The sequence below is a fragment of the Acanthochromis polyacanthus genome, chromosome 7 (assembly GCF_021347895.1).
Source record: "Acanthochromis polyacanthus isolate Apoly-LR-REF ecotype Palm Island chromosome 7, KAUST_Apoly_ChrSc, whole genome shotgun sequence".
Lineage (NCBI taxonomy): Eukaryota > Metazoa > Chordata > Actinopteri > Pomacentridae > Acanthochromis > Acanthochromis polyacanthus.
Window position 1 is genome coordinate 40,021,399 of NC_067119.1, and position 15,106 is coordinate 40,036,504.

The 15,106-nt window shown below is 40.2% G+C and overlaps 3 protein-coding genes across 9 annotated transcripts in view; all 3 read right to left on the reverse strand.

The window, feature by feature from the left end:
• The window catches only part of LOC127534684 (zinc finger protein 239-like), a 214,726-nt gene that overhangs the window by 67,465 nt on the left and 132,155 nt on the right, over positions 1 to 15,106 (reverse strand). The gene's annotated exons all lie outside the window — the stretch shown is intronic.
• The window catches only part of LOC110946270 (zinc finger protein OZF-like), a 97,280-nt gene that overhangs the window by 66,276 nt on the left and 15,898 nt on the right, over positions 1 to 15,106 (reverse strand). The window lies entirely within an intron of this gene.
• LOC127534685 (zinc finger protein 239-like) overlaps positions 1 to 15,106 on the reverse strand; it is a 121,833-nt gene that overhangs the window by 42,242 nt on the left and 64,485 nt on the right. Inside the window, exon 3 of one of the 3 annotated variants that reach the window (XM_051950547.1) lies at positions 6,244 to 7,604. The exons of the other annotated variants lie outside the window; for them this stretch is intronic. Coding sequence (XP_051806507.1) covers positions 7,339 to 7,604 — 266 coding nt within the window. The 3' untranslated portion in view covers positions 6,244 to 7,338. Of the gene's footprint in view, positions 1 to 6,243; positions 7,605 to 15,106 lie in introns of those variants that run through there. 3 annotated transcript variants of the gene reach the window in all.

Below are 15,106 nucleotides of genomic sequence, written 5' to 3' on the forward strand. Positions count from 1 at the left end.
AATGGGCGAACAGCGGGACTTTATGGAGGCAAAGTTTACAGAACTAAATGACACTTTGGACAAAATGCGCAATGGCATCTCCACATGCATGAAGGATATGTCCAAACTTCGGTCGGATACATCCCAACTATTCAAGCGCATGGACTCCACAGAAAAGATCACCGCCACCAACAAGACGAAGGTAGCCGAGTTGGAGTTAAAACTTGCCGACCTCGAAGACCGAAACCATCGGAACAATATCCGTATTAGAGGCATTCCTGAAGGCACCGAGGGCTCCAATGCCTCCCAGTTCCTGGCTGCAGCCTTCCTGAAGTGGTTCCCTGCCCTGGGTGAAGACAACGTTGAAATCATGAGAGCTCACCGGATCGGCCAGCAGCGTGAGGGCTCTTCATCTTCCCCGAGGACGCTCATCTGTAACATGCTCCGACACTCCGACCGCGACCGGATTCTCCAAGCAGCCCGCCGCTCCCCTGTACGACTGGACGGCAGGGATATCCTCTTTTCGGCGGACTATAGCAACTTCACGATCATTCGCCGCCGGGAATTCTCCGCATCTATCGAGGCAGCGAAGAAGCTGGGCTTCCAAACATTTTTGCTGTACCCTGCAAGGCTGAAGCTGATCCAAGGCTCCACACAGCATGTCTTCAACTGTCGCCGAGAGGTGGATGATTTCCTAAACAAGCAGAATGATGATGGGGACTAACGCTGGTAACTTTCATTATGTTATACGAAGCTCCGGGGTCTTTTTTCTTTCTCTCTCATTTATCTCTTACTTTAATTGACAGGTGAGCCCAGAAAATGTGTGCCTAAAATGTTATTTCAGCACTGACCTTTTAAGCCTTAGTCATTTAAACTAAGTGCAAAGCAAGGCTGTTATGTTCTCTGAATTCATGCCTAAAATACCTAAACACTGACTATAAATCTTTTGTTGTTATTATGTAAGACTACTTTCTTTACATTTTATATGTTGAACCTCAACAGCTTGCAGAGCTTGTTTGTTACAACAGTTTAATAATATGATTCCTGATCTTATTGTTATGTAGATCATGGCATATATACCCTCAGGGGGTGGGCATCACTGACTGAGCTTAGCCAGCTTTCTCAGTGCCAGGTGTCTGATTAGTTAAGGGGTTTGATTTTTATTTGTTTTTGTTTTTTTCTTCTTTAGACATCGTTTCTCTGGTTTCAGCATGAGAGTTATTATGTTGTTTTTTATTTTTTCCTACTTGTAGTTCAAAGGTAGTTATTGTTCATAAATGTGTTTTGCAGCAGAGAAATGTTAATACTTACCATATGGCCTCAACCATACTATGGGAAGATATTAATCCTAACGATGGTATTTATTTTCTTTCTGACTTGGATGTCTGATGGTACTATCATACTATTAAGGGAACTTCGTTTGCTGCTGTCTGTTAGCGCCTTGGTACATAATGGGAAGAATGATCATTATTTGATCAATCTCTGGCAATGTTATGCTCATTTGCAACCAAAGCATTTCTTGTCATAATGACTACTCTACAGTTTGCAAGTTTTAATACAAATGGTTTAAATAGCCCAGTGAAACGTACTGCTTGTTTAGATTTTCTGCATAGGCACCAGGTGGATGTGGCATTTATTCAAGAATCACATCTGAAGGGTAGTGATGTCTCACGCTTTAGCAACAGAAATTATGTGGCTGCTTCTAGCTCTTTTACTTCCAAAACTAGAGGATCGTTAGTGGTTATTAAACGGTCATTGTCATTGACGAGCATAGAAAAATACGGAGGAGGAGATGGACGTGTCTCTTATATTAAAACAATGCTAGCAAGAAGGAAGATAGCATTTATTTCAATTTATGCTCCAAATGTCTTCGACCCTAATTTTTTCAGCTATTTAACTGACCTTTTATCCGGTTTGCAGGATTACGCCCTGGTTTTGGGAGCAGATATGAATACCATTATCAACCCTGTACTTGACAGGTCCAATTCTTTGGGCCAGCATTCACAGGTTTCCTCTTCCACATCCCTGAACAAATTAATAACAGACTTTAGTCTTAGAGACACATTTCGAGCCATAAATCCCTCTGTGACCCAATACAGCTTTTACTCAAATAGACATAAGACCTACTCACGTATTGACTACATACTTGTTTCTGCCTCCTTAATATCTGAAATTTGCAGTGCTGTAATTTTGCCCACCCCACTATCCGATCATTGTATAGTTTTGTCCAAGATTGAACTTAAAGAAACACCTAAAAAGGCCAGCAGGTGGCGTTTTAACACTGCACTGTTGAGCAATAAGAAATTTTGTGACCTCTTTAAAGAGCAGTTACGTGAATTTATCTCAATAAATAAAGGCTCAGTGGATGATCCTTGCATCTTTTGGGGGGCATTAAAAGAGTTCATAAGAAACACTGCAATCTCGTTCTCTTCATATGAGAATAAGAGCAGACTTGCAAAAATAATTGAACTTGAGGGGAGATTATCAATGTTGGAGCAAAAACAACAAGTTTCTTATTCTGATGATGTGAAGAAATCTATCGACATGACACGTATAGAACTAAATTCGTTACTGAGGCATAGAGCAGAATTCTTAATACAAAGAACTAGGAGAAATTATTACTTTAATGGACCAAGGCCAAGCCACCTTCTTGCTTTGAGGTTAAGACAAAATGAAAAATTTTCCAATATTACATCAATTAACTCTACTCATGGTCAATTAACAAGTCCTAAAGAAATTAACACAGAGTTTTGCCATTTCTTCTCAAATCTTTACACTTCAGAGATAGCATTTGACACGGACAAATATAAAGACTTTTTAAGAGATCTAAATCTCCCATCGTTATCTCTAGAAGAGGCGAACAACTTGGGATCCCATATCACATTGAAAGAACTGGGGGAGGCCATTCATAGTATGAAAAAGGGGAAATCGCCAGGTTGGGACGGCATACCCCCAGAATTTTATGCAAGGTTTTGGGAGGAACTGGGGCAATACATGCTAGAGATGATTCAGGCTGCTGTTGTAAAGGGCTCATTTCCTTATGATGTTAACATGGCTTTACTTACTGTTTTACCTAAACCAAATAAGGACCCCACCTCATGCAATAACTATAGACCTTTAAGTATCTTATGTGCCGAAGTAAAGGCTTATGCTAAGGTTTTGGCTACCAGGATGGAGACTTACATGACTAAACTAGTGCACTGCGATCAGACTGGTTTTATAAAATCTCGTCTTGCCAGTGACAACATTCGCAGATTACTCCATGTCTTACATTTTTCAAAGGATATTCAAACACCCTGTGCAGTGTTGTCCCTTGATGCCGAAAAAGCCTTCGATCGGCTTGAATGGCTATATCTATGGGAAGTTCTTAAAAAGCTTGGCTTTGGCAAAAATTTTATCCAGCTGATTAAGGTTCTTTATGCCAACCCTTCCGCAATGGTGACAGCGAATGGTATTTTGTCATCCCCAATATCTATATCAAGGCGGTCCCGCCAGGGATGCCCCCTTTCCCCCCTTTTATTTTCTCTCTCCTTGGAACCGCTAGCCCAAAAAATAAGACAGCATCCACATATTGTCCCTGTTTCCTTTTGTAACACACATCATTCCCTCTCTTTATTCGCGGATGACATACTTCTTTATGTTAATAATGTTCCCTCATCTATACCTCATATCTTGGATGTTTTTACCCAATTCAGCCTTATTTCTGGATATAAAATTAATTGGTCTAAGTCACAGTTAATGTCCATCAACTCATCTCTAGACCCATCTATGCTTCCATCTCATATTCCTGTGGTTAAATCTTTTAAGTATCTTGGCATTGAAATCTACCCTTCCTTACAAGCTATCTCTATAAAAAAAATTTCAAAACATTTTAAAACAAGTTGAAAATGATTTAGACAGATGGACAAAATTACCCAACTCTTTAGCAGCTCGTGTCTCCATAATTAAAATGGATATTCTTCCTAGAGTAAACTTTTTCTCCTGCATGATACCTCTCCCCCCTCCAAATGGCTACTGGGACAATTTAAATAAAGTAATTTCCAAGTTTGTGTGGGGTGGTAAAAAACCACGTATCAAATTAATCACACTACAAAGAAACAAAGATGATGGTGGCTTGGCTATTCCAAATTTTAAGTGGTACTTCTGGTCCTATGTGTTACGTCCAGTATCAACATGGCTTGATGCTGATGCCCAAGTCTCTTGGAGACCAATAGAGGAAAACATCGCACATCCCCACCGATTGCAGGATCTTGTTTATTCAGCTTTACCCTCGAAGCTCGCTAAACGCCAGCTGGGTCCAATCATATCCTTTTTATTATCCACATGGCGACAAGTTGAGGGTCTTACTCAGACATCACTGAACTGGCACAAGAATAGCCCCATATTTAATAATTACAGTCTTATTACTGGTGGAGCTCCTTTTCAGTTTCCACAATGGTCAACAAAAGGCATTCATATCATTTCTGACATTTGGAACAATTTGGGAATGAGGGCATTTGATGACTTGGTCTCAGAGCATAATATTGCCAGAAGCTCGTTCTTCTTCTGCCTCCGACTCAGATTAGCAATGCGTACATATGGTGTCCCATGGGGAGTAGCCCTAAAAATCCACCCCCTTCACTCGCTGCTGGACACTAAAGGATGTACTAGGGGCTTAGTGTCGAAGTTATATGTTCTTTTAAACAACAGGAGCGAACTTCTGTCAGTTCAGGAAGCTTGGAGGAAGGATCTTGGCTCCCCTGAGGATGATATCTGTTGGGCCACAGTCTGGAGTAATTTGGATCTCACCTCCAAAAATCCTAACCACAAATTAATACATTTTAAATTTTTACACAGGCTATATCTGACTCCTAGGAAGCTTTATTTGATGAAAGTAACGCCCTCTCCTAAGTGTGAACTCTGCCCTTCGGGCGAGACAGGTTCTTTTATGCATATGTATTGGGAATGTCAGGGAGTTGTACATTTCTGGAGGATGATTTGTGCAACCTTATCTGATTTGTTTAATTTAAGGATACCATACACCCAAAGTTGCTACTTTTGAATGATACCTCCTCTCTAACTCTCTCCTCTTCTCAAAAGCTACAACTATTTGTCTGCCTGACAGCCGCAAAAAAAATGTTGGCGCTTCGTTGGCAACCTCCCCACTCTTTATCCACTAGTCAGTGGTTGAGATCTTTATTGGATATATTACATTTAGAACTATCAGTGGCAAGAATGCATAACGCCAAACAATCCACTATCTATGTTTGGACGTCCTTCATTGACAAAGTAAGACACCTTTGTACAGACTTTTAGTCACAGACCCAGGCATCCAGAACCTTATTTATTTTTGTATAATTATCCTGGTTTCTCTCACCTTAATATTATCTGTCTTCTTGCATTTCTTCCATGTTATACATTGTTATTTTATGTCATTCGCACTCTTTTGTTCAATCGGTCTCTGATATAAACAGGCCAGAATAAGTTATGAAATGCCGCTGGGGGGAGGGGGGATTGTTCTTAGTTTGTGCTTGTACTATGTCTTTTCTATTCCTAAAACTTCAATAAAAATTGTTAACAAAAAGAATGCTGTATTGAGTCTAACTTGTCCTAATATCAAAATAACATGAATCTGCTAGGACGAACGAGTAAAGTTTCAATATGTGATTACACTCGTGTATCCCTCTCGATGACGTTGTTTATCAAACTTAGTGCATTTACGCGTGTATATGTGTTAGATTGTTTATTTATTTCTATCTAGAGTTCAGAATTGCATGACTCCTCTGACGGAGAGTATGTCCCAGACGCCCCAACATCTTCCTCCAGAGGTCGGGCATCTAAACGAAGCCGTCAGGCGGGCTATGGAGGCCGTGGTCGGGGAGCGACGCGAGCACCCCGAGCCAAAAAACGTCCTGCAGTCTCTTGGCCTGACAAGCCGTGGGATTGGTAACTTTTCTGGAAGTTGCTGATCCCTGATGCTCTCTCCTCCACAAGCAAAACAAATGTGCGCGCGGTTGCGTAGTGCGTAGCTCGCCCACCTCTGCATGGGCTTGCTTGCTGTGCGCGTAACCGTTGATTGACAGCATGACAAAGCTGAAGCCCGAACTTGATTGGTCGGCAGCGACCGGCGCTTTTTGGAATAACATGGGGGTCTATGAAAGGAAGGCGGAGCTCAGGAATAAATTTTCATATCGCGTTATACTAACTTTATATTATAGTATCGAACTAGACTAACACATTTAAGCTTTGTTAAAAAATGATACATAAATTGAAAACAAACGGAAACTCCGGACAGCAGCTTTAAAGAAAGAAAACAGTTACAGCATGAATGATGGTATAAAAATGGAAGGTGTTAAAGAAATACATAAATATATTAAATACAGTCTTTCTCCCTTCTGAGGAAGCAAAAACAGAAGCATTTACAAAGTGTGTGATGAATGACAGCTTGTTTCTTCATGTAAAATAGATTTTTGGTTAAAAATTCCATTAAGCTGATCTATTTTAAAGGCTCAGTGGAGGCAGTTGATTTTTGACCCTGAGGACAGGAGGAGTGTTCAGGACGTTAAGACAATACAAGGGTTCAATGTGCTGTATGACGACACAATGAGATCCTACTAACAAATCACACAGATGACCTATGTGGTGACAATAGAAGAAATAAATAAGACCTTTATCTAACCAGCAGAAAATGCAGCACAGCTTAACCTTTTTTGAACTTTTCTGGTTTTGACATTTGCAGGAGCGTATCAGCTACTACTAGTAAAACCACTTGTGTGTTGCTTCAAAACATAATAATGTTGGTTATGTCTTTGATATTGGACTCAGAAATGTTCTTGCTGGGGCTCTTCAATGTTACATTCATTACTAAACAACTTGTAAATGTTCATCTGTTTGAAAACATTCAAAACATTTCATTAAGCAGTCATGGAGCTGTACATGTTTTATTACAACTTTATTTCACGTCCAGATCTCCTCTGCAGCAGTGACACACTCTGTTGTGTCCTACTGTCACAATGTCTCTGTATCTCGTCGCCTCCTTTTACTTGAAAGACAGCAGAACTCAAGCTGAGTGGATTCCAGCAGTATGTTCACACCTGAACAGCCATGTTCTCTCAGCAGGATGTGAAAATGTTCCAAACAGCTTCACAATATCTCCAATCACTGCTCTGCTGATGAAGGATGTCATGATAGCAGAAATGTAGCAGTCTGTACCAATACCATATCCATCCAGACATTCAGTTTGGTTCTTCTGCCTGCTCCACCACCACCACAGTCCAGACTCCATCTGGTCTAATCATCAAGGATCTAAAACATCTACCAATTCTTCCATGTTGTTTCAACCTTAGTTCTGACATTATGTTTTCCACAGATGTTTCAGGATCACAACTTCTCAGCTGTGTGGATTCTCATGTGGACTTTTAATCGATGACTACGGTTGAAGCTTTTTCCACAGGTTCCACAAGAATACGGCTTCTCACCTGTGTGACATCTCATGTGTTCAGTCAAATAGGACCGATGACTGAAGCTTTTGCCACATGTTCCACAAGAATATGGCGTTCCCATTTTGTGAATTGCCATGTGCCTATAATGTGTTGATGAACCACAAAATCTTTTTCCACAAGTGTTACAAACATATGGCTTCTCACCTGTGTGACATCTCATGTGGGCAGTCAAATAGTCCCGTCGACTAAAGCTTTTTCCACAGGTTCCACAAGCATATGGTTTCTCACCGGTGTGATATCTCATGTGGGCAGTCAAATAGGACCGTTGACTGAAACTTTTCCCACAGGTTCCACAAGCATATGGCTTCTCACCTGTGTGACATCTCATGTGGTCAGTCAAATGGGACTGTCGACTAAAGCTTTTCCCACAGGTTCCACAAGAATATGGCTTCTCACCTGTGTGAAGTCTCATGTGGTCAGTCAAATAGGACCGTTGACTGAAGCTTTTTCCACAGGTTTCACATAAATATGGCTTCTCACCTGTGTGACATCTCATGTGGTCAGTCAAGTGGGACCGTCGACTAAAGCTTTTTCCACAGGTTCCACAAGCATATGGCTTCTCACCTGTGTGACATCTCATGTGGTCAGTCAAATAGGACCGCTGACTGAAGCTTTTTCCACAGGTTTCACAAGAATACGGCTTCTCACCTGTGTGGGTTCTGTGATGTATGATTAAAACTGATTTATACCTAAAAGCTTTTCCACAGACCTCGCATGTTGCAGATTTTCTTGCCTTGTCATTATCACACTGTCTTGCTGACGTTGGAGCATTGTCTACATCATTACTGTGACTGCTGTTACTCTGATGTCTTGGTTTCTCCTCGATACATCTAATTGATCCTGAGGCTACATCCTTGCATCCTTCCTGATCTGGGCTCTCAGCTGCACAAGAGACGTGAAACAGGAGCTGATTACTTTTTGGTTTTGGTTCACTGTGGTCACTTTCCTCATTAGCAGGAGTCACCACAAAAGTATCAGTCTCCTGTTTCAATCCAATTAACTCTTCCTCCTGACTGGAGATGAGTTCTTCTTGTTCCACTTTAATTTGTGGTAACCCTGGGTTTAATTGGTCCACACTGGTGCACAATTCTTCCTGTTCCATTGTAATTTGAGAAAACTCTGGGTTTGATTGGTCCCAACTGGTGCAGAGTTCCTCCTGCTGGTCTTTAATCCGTAGAGGCTCTGGGTCCTCACGGTCCACCATGGAGTTTCTCTCCTGGTCATGGGGCTGATGGTCAACGACAGTCTTCTTATTCTCACAGACATAAGACTGTGGGAGCTCTGGAGGGACAAAGAGACAAAAGATAATGGTTACTACTGTGATGATGAGAGAACACACATCTGTCACTTTGTCCAGCACTGGCTGTCTCCAACAAAATCAGCTCAACAGTCGAATGTTTGATGCAAAAAGAATATGATGGTTTATAATAGAAGTCTAGGAGCCATGACACAGCAGCAGGAATGATACAAGCATCTCCAAATGACTGAACATTCCTATGAACACGCTGTTCCACAGTAGATCCAGGATCACAAAGATTGTAATGGTAAACACTAGGCCTGCAACTAACGAGGCGTCGAGTAATCGTCTGAGCACGATACTTCATCAAAAGTAGAAGTGAGCACGCAATGCAATGGAAATCGCCATCCGACCGGAGAACACGGACGGACATCGGTGCTGCATCGTGCATGTATTATGTATGCATGATACAGCGCCGACATTCGCGATCTATCATAAACGGATGTCAGCATTTACTATGCAGCTGTATCTAAATGCAGACATCCGCGCTGCATCGTGCATACATAAGCACGATGTAGCGCCGACGTCCGTCTGTGTTCCGCGCTCCGGTCGGACGCTGATTTCTGTTGCATTGCGTGCTCACTTCCGCTTTTGATGACATATCGTGCTCAGATGATTACTCGACACCTCATTAGTTGCAGTCACAGTAAACACCACTGGGTACTTTTCTACACACCACACAGACAGGTTTGATGGGATCCAGTAAAATCTGTCTGAATAAAACTGCTGTCCTCTTCAGCCTTCAAACCTGTCAGGACATTTGGATTTTAATGTTATTCTTATTTTACTGCTGGTTACTGTACTGTTGATTTGACTCATAAGTGAAACCCAACATGTTAATAGTGGAATGCAGTTGAACACATTACTTCTACACTCTGTAACTCTGTACGTGTGCTTTCTTTACATCATGAATGATCTCTATACATGAAATTATGTCTCTGGACTGAAATGATGGAATGACAGTCTTCTGTCAGAGTTTTATTATTAAACTGTTTGATAAAACAATGCAGTTGCTGTCAGTGTGGAGTAGTTCAGATAAACACTTCCAGCACCTCTGAACAGGAAACTTTGGTTCTTGCTTCCAGGGTCAATCAACACAACGATCACGTTTTTAAAACTCCACAAACATCAACTAACAGACACCATTAGGGCTGCACGATATATCAAAAAATATTGTTTATGCAATAACATTAAGTGCGATATCCATATCGCAAAGTTGCGTGATAATTCTATGATTATTTAGATGTATAAATCATGCTTTTTGCATGCATAGACGTTTACTTGTGACCAATTGAGCGTGACTTTAAACCCCCCTCCCCCTCCCCCGAATAGCACTTTTGCTATCAGCGCCACAACATGGCAGGACACAAGAAAGATGACTGTAACGAACAACTTGTGCCTAAAAAGCAGCGCACCTCCAAAATTTGGGAGTACTATGGCTTTAGGAGACAGGACGAGTCACAGACACAAGAACTTTGCAAGTCATGCCGAAAACTTGTGCTACGTCTCGAGGAAACACTACAAATCTGCACAGCCACCTCGAACACAACCTCAAGGAACAGTATGCCGTTTTCTTACAATCTAAAACACCACGAGCTACTCCCATGAAGGCAGACAAACGAAAGACAAGCACACAGACAACAATTGGTGAAAGTTTTTCTTCTGTTACACCATATGAAAAAAACTTCCAAGCGCAACCAAGGTTTAACTGCGACCATTACACATTATATCATGAAATGCACACTCTCCATTAATGTCGTGTGCAAAGAAAGTTTTTCGGATATGCTGAAAGAATTCGACCGCAGATACCAAGTGCCATCACAGAACTATTTACCAAGTCGCCATTCCACAAAGGCATGCTTGGGGTCTGTAAAAGCGGAGCATAATAATATGGATTTCTTTGCAAGCACCACAGATTTATGGTCCAGTCGTACTACTGAGCCCTACATCAGTTTTACTGTTCACTTTCTCATACATGACTTTGAACTGAAAACACGCTGCTTAGAAGTCTCCTACTTTCCGAACTCCCACACCGTTGAAAATATAGCGGCTGCCCTGTGGGATGTGTTGACGAACTGGGGGTTGCAAGAAGAGAAACAAGTGGCTATCACATCGGACAACGGCACTAATATCCAATATCGCAATATATTTTGATATCGCAGTTCTTGACACCCATATCGCACATATTTCCAATATTGTGCAACCCTAGACACCATATTACGAGCCCATCCTCTCTTCCTTACAATGTGTCTCGGTTCAGCTGAACACTTCATGATATTCTACATGTGTAGCGGAGTTAATGAGCGGAGTTTACACTTATATATGTAATGGCTTGAAATTGAAAAGATTCCCTGGCCTCTGGACCTAAATAATAAGGTAACTAAAATTGCAGGCTACATTAGTAAGAAGCCTTTATCTTTTTTTTTTCAAATCAAATATTCTCTATCAATAGCACATGTTTTGACGTTGACAATAAACTAAATCACACAAAAATCGGTTGAAAAATGAGCAGATGCTTATTCATTTTCATTTTTTTTGCTGCTAACTGCCGTCTTTATTATTTTTTTATAACTTTATTTAACAAGAACATGACAAACTCAAATGTATACATAAATACATCAAATTTAGATTACAATCACACCTCCTACTAAATTGAGATTGCATAGAGGAAAATAATAATAATAATAATAAAACTTAGAATGAATGAGGGATAAATTATTAAATGAATGAAAAAAGAATCAATAAAAAATAATGAATAAGAAAGTCTGAAAATTTGTCCATCTGTAAATAGGTTTTCAAATGTGTAAAAAAAAACTGCCAATCTGCATCAAAATTTTTTACATGTAATAAGATTTGTCCATGCATACAAAGAGTTGTCCATGCGTAAAAGGAGTTGTCAATGCGCAAAAGACATTCGTAGTTGAAAAATTTATGTATCCCACTACACATCAGCAGAAAATACAGACAAATCACCAGTTATGAGTAGTTCGGTTTCACAATTGGCTGTTTTATTTTCACGTGACTTTTGCTACACTTCTACCGTGAGTGAGATTCGTATCTGAAAAACGAATAGGTTTTAGCTCCCTGACCTCAGGCTCACAGGCTCATCCATGCTGGTGTTCCGATCAACTGGTGATATTCAGTGAGCGAGACAGCTGTTACAACGGCAATACATATCATAGGTGACTGTACCAATGCCTGTTCAAAACACACAGACGTCAATAAACTGTTCCGAAATGTTCTTCTTGTCAGATTTAACATTGTCGTTATTGCTCTGTTTGGACTCACGGCTGTTCACTCTACGAATAAAATACTCGGTTTAATGAGGACTTCCACCTAACGGACTGGAAATATCGCTTCACTGCGGCAGAGTGTGACGATCTCCATCAGATTAACTGGTGACAGTCTGTGTCCTCAGTCCAACAGAAACAGCAAGAGAAGTTCTACTACCGTTTTCAAAGCTTACTGCGATAAACCAGTTCCAGACCTAAGTTGTTCTACTTTTAAACAGATTTTAAGTAAAACAATGACATCATATAAACCATCTGACCACATTCTAACCAGAGATTTCACATTCCAGCCTTCAGAACGTCAATATGCTTCATCGGGCTCCGTGGTCAGGCAACTGGGGCAGACAGGGTGTCTCGGTCTCGTCGCTGAGAGCCACAGGGGCAGGGCAGGTACAGGGCAGCAGCGCGGAAGGCAGCCAGCATGGACGAGCCTGTGAGCCTGAGGTCAGGGAGCTAAATCCCATACGTTTTTCAGATACGAATCTCACTCATGGCAGAAGTATAGCAAAAGTCACGTGAAAATAAAACAGCCAATTGTGAAACCGAACGACTCGTAACTGGTGATTTGTCTGTATTTTCTGCTGATGTGTAGTGGGATACGTAAATCTTATTACATGTACAAATTTTAATACAGATTGGCAGTTTTTTTTTTACACATTTGAAAATCTGTTTACAGACGGACACATTTTCAGATGACTTTTGAAGATTCCGGTTCGCACTGACAAATCTCCATTCACATAGACAAATTCTTTTACACACTGACAAATCTCACTTCGGACACAAGGATTGAAATACAGACAGAAAACTCTCAATTCACATTGACAAATAGTTATACTACAATAATACCCCCATAGTATCTACTCTTCATATCTATGGTGTGTTCCCCCACATTGCAGTCTCAGTTTGTTGTGTCCGGTTGTCGTGGTAAGATGACCAGTATAAGCTCCGCTAGCAAAATGCTAATTAAGTTTAATTTCTGTGCTGATTAAATTGTTTTGTGGTTTTAGCATTATCTGGAGGTTACCACGTGCACGACTATGAGAGTAATATCAATATGTTTTACCAGCTCCTGCAAATAAACGGCGGATTTGATGCCAATCGGGAGGATGCTCCCAGTTTGATTATCTACACAATGCAAGAGAGAGTACACAACCACTACACATGCTATAAGTGGAATTCTTCACCATCAAAACACATACGACGCTGAAGTTAGCTTCAGATTCAGCAGCTTCCGATTCGGCACTTAAGGTAAAAGTTAAGGGGAAATGAAATGAACGTGCAGTGCGACAGTTTATCCACTGATTATCTGTTTTTTTCGACACTTCTTGATGTGTAAACATTTTAGACATTTGGGTAAGACATTAACTATGCCTGAAAAGAGCTATTGTATTTGTGAAACTTGTATTTTATTTGTGAAAATGTTAAAGGGGATATTTCACCGTTTTTGCTTTATAACCAGTCCTTATTCGACCAGGTCCAGATTGAAAACCACTGTACCTAGACTCCTCAAATCTGTACTTGACTATTCTACAGAGCCTGAACATTCATAAAAACACAGTCTCTGATTTGTGAAACCTTTATTCTATTTGTCAAAATGCAATAAAGGCACATTTTACTGTTTTTTTCAGCATATAGACCACATTAGACCAGGTCCAGGACGAGAACCGCTACACGTAGACTCTTCAAATCTGGACTGAATTATTCTACAGAGCCTGTAGATTCAAAAAAACATAATCTCTGATTTGTGAAACCTTTATTCTATTTGTGAAAATGCAATAAAGGCACTTTTCAATGCTATTTGTCATCTGGGATGGGGTTGCGCAACTTATACAATTAGTCAGAACAATGGCCTCTACAGATAATGTAACAATGATATAGGAATGCATTTTTTATGTTTTCTCATTCTTCTTCCTTTGATATGTGATTACAGGTACCTTGGTTTTGGATGCAAATTTTGTCCTAACTTTTGGGAATGTTTACTCTTTTTATGTCAAGTTTTGTCTTTGTAATGATCCAGAGATGTTCACAAGTCTTTTTTTTGCAAGTCCAAGTCAAGTCTCAAGTCTCTATAATAATAAAAATAATATAAAAATAAAAATTATTTTCTCATATCTCTTCTTATTTTAATGAACCTTCTATCGTCTGCTGCTATTCGGTCTACTAAGAATATTGCACAGCTAAATCTAAGAAATTCAAAGCATCTACTGTATTATTATCCCTCCTTTATTTACTAGCATAAAGTATCAGTATTGATTAATTGTTTGTTATATGGTCACTTTAAACAGGGGACTGCAATGCAATAAGAAGAAAACACACAATGAATGATTTACTTTAAAGGAAACTGTATTCTTCCAACATTCTCTTAATACACTGGGTAAACATTAATAAGCTTGTAGGTGTCTTATAACTACAGCTAATAACTACAACAACAACAGAAATACAATTTTCCACATTGATCTTCACTGGGCTTTGACTTGTCAATTACTTCATGTTACATACTCTTCTGCAGTGTTTGATGGCAGCTAATTTGGAGTATTAGATCTTGACTATCAATTCCTAAGTAGACAGAAAAAGGCATTAATTTAACTTTTGTTGGCAGATTTTTTTTAATTCTAAAAAAATTGTTATACTTTGATGTAAACCCTGTCACATCTTTGATGAGTTTTGTGGATTGTTTGAGAGGAATGTTAACTCAGGTTTGCTTTGTGACTTAAAAAAACATAACTTTTCAAAAGTTAACCCAGGTTAGCCCAGTTTAGACATTAACTGTTCAGTTTATCATCCAAGGGGCCTGTTAAAAGAGCTGCATGATGTGTAAAGCCAGTAAAGTCTCTTCTGGACAAGTCTTCACCACACTTCACTACAGTATGTACTGTTCCTGCACCTGGATACCTAGAAAAGTATTAGGCAACAGGATGATTACACTTCAAAAAGATCAAGCTGGACAATGTCCTTGCAGTAAGCCTGGCTCGCTGAGGACGCATTATTAGGTCTCCGTGACTGAATACCCTCTCCACTGGTGCACTGGTGGCAGGAACAGCGAGCACTCTCATAGCCAC